General features: G+C 43.0%; 1 protein-coding gene across 1 annotated transcript in view; it reads left to right on the top strand.

Annotated features, from left to right (window-relative positions):
• RGL1 (ral guanine nucleotide dissociation stimulator like 1) overlaps positions 1 to 14,590 on the top strand; it is an 84,558-nt gene that overhangs the window by 66,922 nt on the left and 3,046 nt on the right. The window contains exons 9-16 of the mRNA XM_072868121.1: positions 811 to 895; positions 3,366 to 3,455; positions 5,306 to 5,392; positions 6,586 to 6,618; positions 7,994 to 8,115; positions 8,969 to 9,058; positions 11,152 to 11,338; positions 13,265 to 13,504. Coding sequence (XP_072724222.1) covers positions 811 to 895; positions 3,366 to 3,455; positions 5,306 to 5,392; positions 6,586 to 6,618; positions 7,994 to 8,115; positions 8,969 to 9,058; positions 11,152 to 11,338; positions 13,265 to 13,504 — 934 coding nt within the window. The remainder of the gene's footprint in view (positions 1 to 810; positions 896 to 3,365; positions 3,456 to 5,305; positions 5,393 to 6,585; positions 6,619 to 7,993; positions 8,116 to 8,968; positions 9,059 to 11,151; positions 11,339 to 13,264; positions 13,505 to 14,590) is intronic.

Genomic DNA, 14,590 nt, shown 5'->3' on the forward strand with positions numbered 1-14,590 from the left:
ATTCTCTCCTGTGAAGCTGGAGGAGGTCTAGGTTGCTACAAACCCTCAGTAATCCTCTCCTGGTCCTGACATTTCCTTAAAATATGTCCCCAAACTACAAAATCCAAATCTGTATTGAAGACAATATTTCTTACAGGGGAATACCTTTTTGTGCAACTGGCATATTTACTGTGTGCCAAACAGACACCAGAAATCTCCGTGTAGGACAGATGGTGTTATGCTCATTCAGTTTGGGAAGAATAGATTTCTTTCCTTTGCCTTTGATAAACAAAGAAAAATGTCACTCTGCCACACTGTATACTTCTGCATTTCCCCTAGAGAGAGGTGGGTCTTTCCTTCCACTGTCCCATGTTCCTGATCAAAATATTGCCATTTTGTGTTTATAGTGTTGGGTAATACAAAGGGACTCGTACACTTAAACGCTTCTAGCTTTCCAGAGTGCATGGAACAGGGCAAAAAAGAAGTACTTAGGATACCTCTCACAGCTATTGTTCTTTCCTTTGCACCCATTTATCCACTTTCTTACAAGAATCTCATACCCTGCAGTGTGATTGAAAACCCTGCTCAGGGTCTGCATACCTATGGCATTTCTTTGTGATGCTGTCAAATAAGGCCTGACTTTACTGGGAGCACCAGAAGATCCCAGGAAGGCTCCTAGTAGATGTGCAACATCTCACTGGATGCATTTTGGTGGTGTTATCTTTTATGTGCGCAGCTGTTAACGATTCATGAGAAAAAAGCTGAATAGTAATCTGATCTGATTTAGAGTGCTTACTAATAACCTAAATGATTTAATCTTTTCCTGTACAGGGACATAATGCTGATGTTCGAAGAGCTGTCTGATATCTTCTCAGACCATGACAATTATTTGACAAGTAGGGAGCTGCTAATGAAGGTGAGAATTAGCTTGAGTTGCAAGGCTTGTGGTCTCAGTCAAAGCTGAGGTTAGCCCTTTTTCTAACCAGCTGGCAAAGCTCATCTCTCCCTGAACTACTGGATGCGGTGCTTCAGGGAAGATAGGTCTGTAAAACCTGTGCTTTTCTGCTGGGCTGAGAGGCGATTTCTTTCTTCCTGAAAGTACCTACAGTAGCATTAGCCTGTTGAGCTTGGATACCCACAAACAGCAGGCTGCAGCAGCACAGATTCTGTGTGGACTTGTTCACAAGATAGCAGGTCAGGAACCCTTGGAGCCCCTCAAGTTGAATGTCACACTGCTGTAGTTAGGTAACTGGTAATGCTCCCTTGGACATGGTGATGTCTAGCTCAAGAATAGCTGGGTGCACCATATCGTCCCTGTGATAGTGCTGGAGCCACAACCAGAGTGACGAGGTGCTGCACAGTGTAATTTTACTGAGATGAGTTACAAATTAGCACTTTGGCTTTATACTGCTCTGTATAGAGAGATGAACCGCTAGCTTGTGCACCCTCTGAGCAGACCTGGAAAGGCCCAGGTTTGCACTGCTGAGTGCAGAGCAGCTCCAAATGAGATTCTCAACTGGGCTGCACCACTGTAGTGCTTTTGACTTCACTGGAACAATGCCACTTAGCTTCAGCTGAGGAATTAAACAAAGATGTTTATCCAACTATCCCATACCTTTCTTGGAACTAGAAAATAGGGCTGGGAATTTCGAAGGAACAGGCTTCCTGCTCTGTGTGTGGCCAGATGGACAACAAAGCAGGCTCTGTCTGAAACAGTTTGACTTGTACGTTCTCCTGGGCGAACCCCAACAAGCTCAGGAGCTTGAAAGGAGTGAGGAAGAATGGAGGAAAAGGTTATATTCTGTAGAAACTAAGGAATGTTTGTGGCAGTTTTTTCTGTTTACATAAAAAGTTTCTATAAACTGGCTAACCAGTTTAGCTTTTGGCAGTTCTATCCAGTCTATCTGGCGTTTGTACCTTACCCCTTTGCCTTGGTATCCAAAACACGGTGTTTTGCTCAGGAATGATGGGTGAGCGCATTCAAACCTGTCTGGTTTTACCATCCATTTATCAACATCTGTAGCTAAATTTTAAAGCCGGTGAGACAATAATAAGCATAGAGGGGAAATGGGTGTTCAGAATAGCTTATTTAACTAAACATTAAAAAGACAAAACAACAACTTAATCCGAGCCCAGACCTTCTGGCTCCCAACAAATCACTCTCTCCAGCTGCTGTAAGTAGATTTGCAAAACATTTTGAAAGCAGTGAGAGGAGAAAAATTCAACAGAATAGCTAGAACCTCTCTCCTACTTCTTGTCTTGGACCATTTTGTAATTATTGGAGGATTAATGTCCACTGAATCCTTAAAGTCTTTGTTTTCTTTCACTATAAATAGTCTCTCTAGGGAAGCCGTGTTTGACCTTGCCTATCCATCCTGCAAATTTAAGTGCAGAGCGGACAAAATACCATATGAAACAGGTTGGCCGGCACAGAGAGGGAGCACTGTGTTCTCTCCTCCCCAAACAACGGCTCTGCTGCGAGCTGCAGTTTCAGCTTCTGTGCCTGCCTGCCGGCTGCTGTTAGGGAATATCGAGTTTACCTTTCAGCATCTTGAAGATATTGAGACAACACTCCTTTTTCATTTGGTCCTGTTTTTCAGCCAAGGAAGGAAATACAGAGTTTGAGTGATCTGTCCATTAACTGCGACTGGGAGAAGTAAACGTTGTAATGAGAGGATCTTTACAAGTGCAGGCTGTTGTTTTGTGTCTCTTAAAAAGACATTGATATTGATTGATGACCCATGTAACCGGCCACTGGAAAAAATAACAGTAACTCCCAGCACCCGTATGGATCCAGGGAAATAAAGGCTACAGATCTATTGTGAAAAAGCTCATCCATTCATAGGAAAGCTTGAATTGTGGAGATGAAAACCCATTACTTCCATTTCCTGCGTGGTTTTGGATTAGTCAATAAGCCACAGAGCGTAGTTGCTGGATCTCTATGTTGTGGCATAAGAAAAACAACGAAGCATTACATACGATAGAGATATTTACATGTAGCAGTCCTGATTAGGAAATTAAACAGAAATTCTGAGGTCAAGAGTGTCAGGATAGAGTTCAGAGAAGCATCTGGACACCTGAAATATATTGCTTCTCTGGTTTAAACTCTCAGGAGATTTTCAGCAGCACTTAGCTTTAGCCGGAGTAGAGCTATTTTGCAGAAAAATTCCTTTATGGTCATCTTGTGGGATTTTGTCCAAAATTCCCAATCAGTGTATGAGTCCCAGAAAATTAGCACTTGTATGTATACATGCATATACCTGCACAGCAAATATTTTTGCTGACCTAGCTTGCCTGGTTAAATGTATTTGCAATTATTTTATACAAACGTAGTTGCCAGCTTACCACTGAGCTCTTCCATTAATTGCCTTTTAATTCCCTTGCAGGAAGGAACATCCAAATTTGCGAATCTGGACAGCAGTGTGAAAGAAAATCAGAAAAGGACACAGAGGCGACTGCAACTTCAAAAAGATATGGTGTGTCTGGGGTTCTTTACCTACCCTTTTTGAACTGGTAACATGATTAACCCTAATTGGTGAATATATAAGAAGCAAAATCTAGAAAGGTATTTAACAAAGCGAGTGTGCCGTAGGCAATGCTCTTGAATGTGCCCTCTGTCAAGCAAAACCATCACATCAATGCTATTGATTAGCTGATATAAAGCAAGTGAACCAAAAGGTTTAGACTGAATATGCAGTCAGAATGTTTGTCCCTGTAAATATATGTCCAAAGCTGTATTTCCCTTATGGTGTGGATCATAGTAAGCAGGTAATACTATGTGTGTGTATATGTAGTGTGCATATATATATATAAACAATCATCTGTATATATAAACAATTACAAAGTGGGATTTGTGCTGCACCCAGCTCAAGCTGTACGGCCTATGCTGAGCTGCCAAGCTGCAACAGCTATGGTTTTTAGTGCAAACCAGCTGTCCTTTTACTCCAGTAACACCCATCTGTGTTCTGAAATGCTGGAAGAAATAGATATGCAAAGCATCAGTAGAGCCTGTGTGTTCAGTGATCTGATGCTGAGAACGCTCTAAGACTTCAGGATTCGATGAACGTACACAGGGGCAACGTTATGTTCCCTGGCACCAATCTTCCCCTGTCCCTTGCAATGGGATAACTGAGTGTATAAGCTTGCTGCTCCTGTCCCCACTTGCATTTGCTTCACATCCCAACCAGCTGTTCAGGATGGATGCTGAGCGAAGGGTTTGGCCTTACTTTCAAGTTTTCCAGAAATTTACTAAACCTGTCATATTAAAGGGTAATAAATGATTGATGAATATAAACATGTGTTCATCATTTTCACCTGTCTTGTTTCTGTCCTACAAGAAAGAATTCCATTAACTACTTTTGTTACCCTTTAGAGAGAAATACGGGGAAAGCCCCACAACTTTCATGTAGTAAAATACATAGTGTAAATACTGGAATTCTTGTGATAAAGAAAATTAGCTCTGGCCAGAGCAGAAATCTCATTTACTTTTAAACAAGCTCACGAAGCTTCTGACATACCAGCTTGAAAGTTGCAGAGACTTCTACAGAGATTGCTTTGTAAAATGTGTCTGGTTTCCAGTCTGCTGGTGAAAATGACTTTTGCCTCAAAGTAGGCAAAGATTTAAAAGGACGGGGGAGAGAAATCTGGGATAGGGAGGCAAAAGTGCTGAATATGATTTTTTGTTTGTCTATTTGACTGGAAAAAATACAGATCCTTTTGGATGCTAGAAACAAGCATTTCCTTCACAAGTGTAGAAACAGGCTGAACTCTACAACTGCTAGCAGCCTAGAAAGTTTAAAATCTGAATAATTACTATTAAACTGCAGTGAATGGCTGGGGAAGATGGTCACTTATTGGAGGAAAAACTGTGACTTGATTTGACTTGACTGTCACATGGTACAACAACATCGTTAAGTAAAAATCCACTGGAATGAAGCAGAGAGAGAAACTGCTTACACAGGCTAGCCAGGACCATTCCCCAGCTCTTCCTCTTATAGCAGGTAACCAGGGGACCCTGCCCCTGATGCTCAATGCTTCTTCCACAGCAGGGTTTCCTGGAGACACACTGTTAGAAATCAGTGTATGGTGGCAATATTGTAATATAAAACCACTTGGCAATACCTGTGAGAGCATCCTGCTCCCATTAGAATTTGATTTAAATTCTAGATTAGATACTGAGGATGGTGTAATGAAAGAAAACATAATTTATAAGACCACTGGTTAAGCAGACTGCTTTTATTTCATTTTCTTATACAGGAGTATTCTAGCATTCTAATTATTACCATTTGTCGGTCAATTAATCCAACATTGCTCTGATGATTTGCAGGGCGTAATGCAAGGCACGGTACCTTATCTTGGTACCTTCCTCACTGATCTCATCATGCTTGACACAGCCCTTCAGGACTATATCGAGGTAATTTGGGGCAATTTTTTGAATCCTAAATATCCTTCCTGCCTTCCCAGCACTGAGTGTATCTGTTCCTGTATCTTCTACTGGGTTATTGTGCAGTTCTTAAAAATGGAGGAACCTGTTTTCAAAAAAAAGGAAGCAATATGCAGTTTTATTCGTAACAATTATCTTGTGTGAATTTGAGTGCAGTTATCTCAAGGGACAAGCTTAGCATTGTATTTTGTCTTGTTTTCTTACATTAGAAAACATGAAGAAAGTAGGCTTTCCATTATTCTGTTTTATTTTTATGAAAACAACATTTTAGGTGTAAAGATTTCTGTGAATAATTGGTAAAATACACAGAATCATGAATTCAGCTCTTCAGACTGATCACTGAAGTGCTTCAGTATTGACTCAGATGTGTCTGAGCCCTAAAGTGGTTAAAGACTTTAATTTCTCTTTAGCTGAACAAGCAGGGGGAACCAATCTCGCATAGGAAGGGAAAAAGGATTGCAAGAGAGTCTGATCATTTAACAGAGACTGAGGATGGGACCAATTTTCAAAGGTGTTTGTTTCAGAGGTTTTCAAACACGTTTGAAAATTGGCCCCATTAATGGAGACACTTGAGGAGCCATGCTGCAGGCACTCAGCCTTCATTATGCTGGTGTTGGTATTTATGATAAGAATGGGCAAATATACTTCTCCCTGGGCTGGTAATGGTTGCTGGTTTGTTTGGTGGGTGGTTGTTTTGCAAAACTGTGCTAAAGCAGGCCTGTGTAAGGTTGCTATATATCCATTTTCTTTTTGGCAGTTTCCCTTCTGTCCATGCTTTGTGTTCAGTTGGTGTTTCTGAAACTCACGGGGAGCACTGCTAAACTCACAGCACAGGCAAAAGCTGAGTTTGTTTCTTGCATGCAAAATCCTGCTAGCATTCTTCAGACCTGATCTCGACACAGCTTTTATAAGCATTCTTGTGCACTTTTGGGCTTTTCTTCTTGGGCAGATTGCCATTTAGGCCATGACGACACATATCCTTTGAAGACTCGGATATATGAGTGCTGTGGTTTTTACCAGATCAGAAAACAGGTATTTTTAGAAGGTCCTTGCTCAGGGCAGGTCTGTGCTTTACATTAGCCTTGCTACTTCATCCTGTTTGTGATTAAATTCAACTGAGGATGTGCTCTTCTACTCTGATCCCCTCTCTTTCCTTCCAACAGGGTGGCCTGATAAATTTTGAGAAGAGGCGAAGGGTAAGTTGAATATTCTGTGATCTTTAGTTTACTGATGCCCTCTTCTAGAGCATTCTCTTGGCGAGGCCTGTTGTCTTTGCTCAGGCATATACAACAGCCTCTAATTTTAATACAAGTTTTTCATACGCAAGGAAAGACTAGATCCTTGAAATGCTGTGAGCCTCTGCCAAACTGTGAGGGGTGGCGCAGGAAGAGAACCTACTTTTTAGATGTGTGCAATAAGGGAAGAGGAGCTGCAGGCCACTTATTTCCATGGCATTTACATCTGGGGCATGCACATTCCCTCCATCTGGTGTTCATGGGAATATGTTACATGCATATGTCCTATGTGTTGAGACTGAATCAGACCTGTGGCATGAGACCTTTGCTTTCCAGAAGATACAGTTTGTAAACATCTTCCTTCTGCTGCAGTAAACTGTTTGTAGGTAAAAGGCTGCAGAGAGCGAACTAGGTACACGGGACTGAGAAATCAAAGCTATCAGTCTTTCCTTTCAGCCTGATCCTTGTTGGTCAGAGATAAGTAACACTATGTAGGAGTAAGGGTACTAGGGTTACATGTGTCTGAATGAAGTTGTGCCAAATCTCTGTCCTGGGGTCTGAAAGCAGACTTGGATTTGGCTATGACGGAGCCATTTCCTTCCCTTAACTGGTCCCAGCTCTACAAACCAATTCTTGGACTTGCCTTGTATGTATAACTGCACAGCTCAAGATACTAATAATGAGATACACGAGCTTTTCCATGGTCATCAGTCCAGCTTCATACAAACCAGTGGCAAAGATGCCCTCTGAACCATCTTGAGTACCCAGCTCCATTCCCACATCCTGATTCTATAACCTGCTCTAACACAAAGGGGTTTTAAGAATTATTTTGGCAAAGTGTGTATGTACAGAAGAACAGCCCATTCTAGTCATACGTATTAAGCGTAGCATTTTATGTTCCTCTGGTGCAAGTGTGAGTGCACAAAGTGCAAAGCTGGGGAGGATCAGACTCTCTGCTTTCATTGCAGGCACTCCTAATTATTACCCTTGCTTGCTGCCTGAGAACCACCTAAGTACAGAGCATGATTCTTCTGCCAGAGCTGGTCTGGCCAGCACAGGGGTGAGCGGGTAGGGTAATCTGAAGAACTTGTGACCCTTTGCTACCCTTGTTCCTAGAGGAACAACCAGCAGTGCTGCCATTGGGTGGGTTTGCACCAGCATTACACTTTGGTTAGTACGGTTCTTGATATAGTCAGTCACTTAACTGAAATTGAACTTCAAGTCAAACTAAGTTTGTCCTGGATCTGTTGTTGCATATGTTTAGTATATGAATGAGTCTGTTTGGCTTTATCATGTTTTCTAATTAGAATTCCTATTTGATTATTTATTTTCTTAGGAATTTGAAGTAATTGCTCAAATTAAGCTCTTGCAATCTGCATGTAACAGCTATTGCATGACACCAGACCAAAAATTCATCCAGTGGTTCTGGAGACAGCAGCATTTAACTGAGGAGGAGAGGTAGGTTCTCAGTCCAGCTGGCAAAGCAAGCTTTTCTTACCCCACATCCACCTGCAGGTAGATTATGTCAGCCTTTAGCTATCCTCTTACAGGAACTTACATATACTGCTGCTCAAGGAGAGTGGAAATACATCTGCCTTTTGCTAAAAGGCTGTAGAAAACCTACTGAACACTTAGCAGGGTTTAGTTTTGAGATTGGACTTCAGGCTTCTGACTTTGAAATACGATAGCCTGTTGTGTCTGGGCTGTCTGTACACCCAGAAGTCGATCCTAAGGGATGTCAAGATGCAGTCACTGAGCATTCGGCTGGTGGATGTGGGCAGCAGGTAGCCAAGGCAACGCAGAGCTCGCTGAGCACTCACCAGAAAAATGTCCCCTGGGGAATTTGGGGTGGGTTTTGCAGCCCTGCTGAGTTCTGTGCTACTGCACATGCTGCCAGACCAACCCAAAACAATTTATATACAGCATTTTAATATCTGCACTAGGTATTTAAATACAGCTCTGCTGCACTGTCTAAGAGTGTAAGCACAGATACACACTGCATTGTACTGAGTTGTAGTGAAAAAAAAAGTCAGCTTATTCAAGATTTCCATGTTAAGTATTTTCTTTTTTTAAATAAAATGATGAATGTCATCCAAAAAAGCACTAGTTTTAAAAACTATTATAAAGAAGTGAAATATCCCCTTCACCATGGTAAAATGTAGACAGAGCTATGTTCTTTTTTGTGGGGTTGCAACCCTCTATGAAGTGGGAACAACTGAAGGTTTCTCGAATTTCTTGAATATTGCTACGTTGAGATACATAACTAATAGTATTGTCTGTAAAAATTAACCCAGTGGCCTCTGTTCTGCAGTTACAGCCTTTCACGTGAGGTTGAAGCAGCTGCTGACACTAGTACCACATCGCCAAAATCTCGGAAAAGCATGGTGAAGAGGTTCAGCCTGTGAGTATGATGGGGCAAGGGGCATTTGGTGTGTTAATATGAACCTGAATAAATCAAACAAGCAGTACTCATTTCACCAGCTGAAAAACCTGGCTGGGATTCCAGACCACTGCATTACTTTAAGGAGACAACATCAGCTAGAAATGCATACTTCTGTCTGAAACTGTCCCTTTCTGTTGTTTTAAGTAGTTAAGAGGATTATTAATGATGAAAGAGATTAAAAACAAACAATTCTTCCTAAGGTGTCAGAAAAAGGAACCATTTTAGTGCTGGATTATAAATTCAATATCTGTTTTGCAATATAAATTCAATATCTGTTTTACTTCCCCAAATGCAGTAGCAAAACAGAGTAAATGAGGATAAAGTCTGGCCTATTATTAGTCTAATTTGCTATACACATGCAAAAAATTCCTTGCAGGATTTTAATATGAAAATCAAGGTTAGCAAAAAGGCATTTGAAAATAGAAACAATCTGCCTAACTGCCTTCAAGTTAGAGAAGGAAAAAAATCATAGGGACATGGTCCAATTTAGTCTAATACCACAAAGGTTCAAACAGGAGGTGGGTGGAGAACAGGGCATGCAGCTAAGCACACACAGGAAAGAATACGCTAGCAGGAATTCAGGGAAAGCTGCAGGGAATGAAAGCAGAGATCAAGGACCGAAGTAAAAATATCTTAAAGGTGAGAAATTTGAACCTGATGTGAGAGGAGATATGAAGGGAGTCCCACGTTACCAGTGGCATGATCAAGATGAGGGGGGAAATGATTAATTTAACAGCACTATCAGCTCTTAACCCTCCTTTACTGCTTGGTTCTTGTACCTAGTTTCCTCAGAACAGCCAGTAGCTGTTCACTTCATGTCAGCGCTCCTGCAAGTTAGGGTCTGAAGGAAGAATACATATTTTCAATCTAGAGTTTTGAGTTCTGATATGCAAAAAAATCCATGCAGCTGTTTGGAAAGTGTTTTGATGAGTCCGTCCGAGTTGGTGGTTATACATTATGAGAACGTGAACTTCGAAGATGACAGTGTCTGAACTCTCGGTGGCCTCTCATTTGTGTCTCCCTTTGCACATGCCTAAACTGTGCATAAGAATTGTCACTGCGGAGCACAGGCTTTATTCTCTTGTTTCTGACTGCGTTTCAGTGCTGTAGTATTGTAATTTACTATATTGAGTTTGTTTGCACTATGCAGTCTTTGTCTAAAGAATTGTTTCATCTGCACTCTGAATGTATTTTGCAAATTAATACTGTAGAAAAGACTGGCATAATTCATCCCAGAAACAGTGAGTGACACCTCTCTAAATTGTTTTAAATCATTAACTGCAGGCTGACATAGCATCTAATTCACCTTGCTTCTCTACCTTATATATTATACAAGTTTGTTTCCTTTGACACTCCTTTAAATTTACTTGACCTGCATTTAGAAATGAGTCTCGGAGAGGGAGAGCCTATAATTTACACTTTCTTGTGATCTCCTCATTGTGTACATGTCTGTTTAGATGCTTAGAGAGCAATTGGTATCTGTGGCACCTTTATTGAGTGAAAGAATTTGCAGCGGGGACGCATTTGCCTTTTGAAGACCTTTGTCTGGTGTATGGCCATGCGCTGCCTTTCACGCACTTTCCCCCTTACTCTTGGCAACTGAGTAGGTCTTGAGCTGACTTCTGTCAGAGGGACCACACTGTGACAGCTGTGTGCAGGAGTGCGTAAGGTAAAGCCAGCTGCCATGCCTTTAACTTGCCCCTCGTCCCCTGGTTTGTAAACACATCAGGTTTATGATCAATCATTTCCTGGCAAGTGAGTCTGAAAATTTAACAGACTGAAGAGGAGCCTCGTTTGTGATACTTGGGCATTAGCTCTGATTTTGGCCTTGCAGCTGGTGGGTATGCTAGGTCAAGAAGGTATTGTGTTAGTGTGTAACAAACTCTCTTGACAAACTGTATAAACAACATAGAGGAAATGAAAACAATAGGCCACTCAAGATAGGAAAACAAAACAATACGTAAGATTTTTTGAACCAAGTGACAGCTTTGCTCAGCCCAGCTCTGTTCTGCTTTTGCTTACTGGCTGTTACGCTTTCTTTTCTATACAAGGCTGTTTCTAGGTTCTGAGGTGATCGCCCATAGCACACCCATCAAAGAGCAACCCAAATCTACTCCAGGTGGGAGCTCTGGTGAAAGCACGGACTCGGCCAGTGTTTCGTCGTGTGAGTTTAATCACTCTGAATCTGAAGATGTCTGCATCACTCCCATAGGCACTCCTGATGAGTCTCAGAAAAAGGTATGGTCTGGGCCTTGTTGCCAGCATAAATAGCCTGTGAGAGACTGTTGACACTGGAGGTAGGCCCTAGATGCTTGCCCAAGCCTGTTGGTCTTGACTAGAACATTGCTTTTAGTGGAATTGAGAGACTCTAGAAATAAATGTGTAAAAATGGAAGCAATCCAGTTAGGATTTTTGCACAATCTCTTCTATGTTGCCAAGATACAAGGCAGACTGAAGTTCTCTTTCCCTGAAACTAGATTTTTGGGGTGGTGCCTGGCAGTGTTTTTGGTTTAGGTGAGGCCCTGGAGAAGCACGAGGTTAATTTTTCCTTCAGTCCCTCGTTGTACTTTTTGAGAGAGATGGGCAAGCTAGTGGTGTTTCTGCCTTGGAGCCTGTGGGAAGTGGGGTGAGGAGCCTGAGCATCACACTTGCAGATGGCAGTGCTTCTGTCCAGCACACAGCAGTGTGACCTTAGCAGTGACATGGACAAGAGGATTTATAAGCTCCCACAAATGAAAACAAATGAAATGGGGGAGAGGATCAGCTGAAGAGGAGTAAGACCAACAGCTACTCGTTTCCTCCTCGAATATCTCAGGTTTGAGTTATTCTGCTGTTAGCGGCCTGCTGCCATGTCCATCATGCTCAATCAGCTGCGTGCATTAGTGACAGCACTGCAAAATCCTGGGGAAGGCAGAGCAGCTGCAGTTGACCAACTGATAGGCAGGTGAAGTCAGAGCTCGTCAGCCCTGTGGGTTTGACCTCCCATAAGCTCCCTGCTGCTGAGATGAACACCTTGCCTTGGCTCAGTTTAATTCCACTGGGGAAGTCGGTGTGCGGTGCTGTGCTGTGCTGTGCTGCTGCACCTCCTCCTGCACGCCAGCTCACTCTTAGCACACGCAGCCAGCGTCTTACACAAAGGCACTGAACCAGTGTGCCAGGAAATCCCTTGTTTTGCAGAGAAGACAAAGCCCTACACCCTGCATACCCTTGGCAGCCAAGACACCCCACAGCAAAATGAGTCTAAGGCTGAAGCTGTGAATGTTCGTGCTGAGAGCAGATGGGCTGGGTGTGTGCCGATACCATCCAGAGAGACAAACTATAAAGACAGGAAACCAGCAGAAGGGATCTGATGGGGGGGATCCACAGAGACGTCTTTCCTACAGACTCTTCCCTTTTGAACTAAATTGTGTTATCTGTGTTGTTGAAGCCCTTTTTAGGGATGTTTTGCTTAAGAGTGTTATATTGGGGTTTAGCTTATGAATATTTTAAATTAAATAGTATTAAATGTTCTTAAACCAAATGAAGCACGAGATCCCAGACACTGGCATCCATAAATCGTTTAAACTGTTTAGCTGTAGCAGTTGTTACGGTGATCTCGATAAGCAAGTTGGAGAGGGAAGATCCTCTCAGCAGTTTTTGAGCAAGGCAGATGAAGAGAAAGGCAAAACCCTGAGCAGCAGGGGAAGTAAGGGGGCAGTTTCCATCGAGGAAAGAATAATCAAGGAGAAGTGGCAGAGAGGGAGGCGTATGTGTATTTTCACCCCGGTCTAGCTCCCCGTGTAAAGGCTCCGACCCGGTGCAGGAGCCGCGGTGCCCGGGGCGCGCGCCGCTCGGCCCCAGTCCCCGGCTGGTTGCCCACAACCTGATTCTGTTCGTTGTATCTGCTGCCACCTCCTGGCCTGCTCTTACTGAGAGGCAAGAGCAAGCAGCGCACAGTGTCCGGCACACCGAATTGGAAATAAGTTTTCGTTAAAATGGTGAAATTAATCAAGTGAAGTTCACTTTTTCTGGAGGCAAGGAATACCACTGCCAGCCTGCTGGACAGAGTGCGGATGACCGAGGTTTTTTATGTGCTTTCTGCTTTCTCAAGTTCTTCCTCCAGAATGACAGAGATACCAAATGTCCAGTTTGTAACAGTGTTTTTTCTTTCTTTCTGTTGTGTAGCTCTCTGAATCCTCCTCCTCCTCCTGTTCCTCTACCCATTCCATGGACACATCTTCCTCGGGGGTGTCATCTTTAATCTCATCCCCTCCCTTGCTGTCCTCCAATGACAAGTGCTCTGTCTCTGTGACACCCATTACCTCAAAAGTACTGCTTCCTGTTTACAACCAGCAGAACAAAGATACATGCATCATCCGGATCAGCATAGAAGACAACAACGGCAATATGTACAAGAGCATCCTGGTGAGTGGTGTGGAACAGTAAAATGCTGTTATTGTTGGTGACGTTTTCATCCAGAGTGACTTAAACAAATGGTGCTTTTAGTTTTGAAAACACCTATTCACTGAAGCAACTAATCAAACCTGGCTTGAAAGAGAAAGTGACAAATGTTACAATTCAAAATATGTGGAGCACGGGATGAACGAGAGGTTTGAAAATAGCATCTTTCTGGAAGTTTCTGGTCTTGAAATTAAAGTTTTTATTTTATCAACAAGTTCAAAGTGAAGCATTCTGATCAAGTGCAGGCTTTGCTGTTCCTGCCCTTCTGCTAGTGCTAGCTGCTTTTTCTCTAGCTCAGAATTTGTGTGCAAGTTTTGATACAAAATGCCACATGCCAAGTTTTGCCTGGAGAAGCTTTTCCCAGGAGCTGGTTCCTGCAAACAGGGAGCTATACGTGAGGAAGCTGACAAGGCCTTTAATTACGCAGCTTCTCCCTGCGGCAAAGGTTGCCAGACCAGCAGCAACCAGCGTTCAGGTGTTTCCCTCGATGCTGGTTCCACGGAGGGATTCTGGCAGTGCTGGGCCAATGGCCAAGAGAGTGCAGGGCCTGTGCTGGTCCGTGGGTGATGCAGCACGCAATCTCTGCAGATACCTGACGGAGACTCAGCTGCTGAGCAACCACTCTGGGTCCCTCAGAGCCTGGGGGGAACAAACACACAGGGGGGTAGTTCTTAGCACGTTTAGCTACCTTATGATTTTTTAATGGTCTGACCTCCCCAAATTGCAAAGAGCCGTTCCCCGAGGGCCTGACAAATTCGGCTACTGGTGAGACAAATCTTCCTTTTGACTACATAAGGCTCTGGAGGGAGCCCTGTGTCTGCTCCGGATGCACAGCACTTCCACAGCAGACAGTAAGGCCAAAAATCTTTGCAGGACGTTAAAGAAAGTATTTAGCACAGGAGACTCCAGATTAATTGATGTCTGCAAACAACAGATGGGGCAGCTATTTATGTGGACTTTTACGGCTAGTGAGAACAAAGTCTCATCTCTCAAAGTGTTTGCTCAGGAGAGCAGACGCTGTGAGTTACTGCTGTCTCTTCTAGTACAGTA

This window comes from Ciconia boyciana, chromosome 7 (assembly GCF_034638445.1).
Source record: "Ciconia boyciana chromosome 7, ASM3463844v1, whole genome shotgun sequence".
NCBI classification, from domain to species: domain Eukaryota; kingdom Metazoa; phylum Chordata; class Aves; order Ciconiiformes; family Ciconiidae; genus Ciconia; species Ciconia boyciana.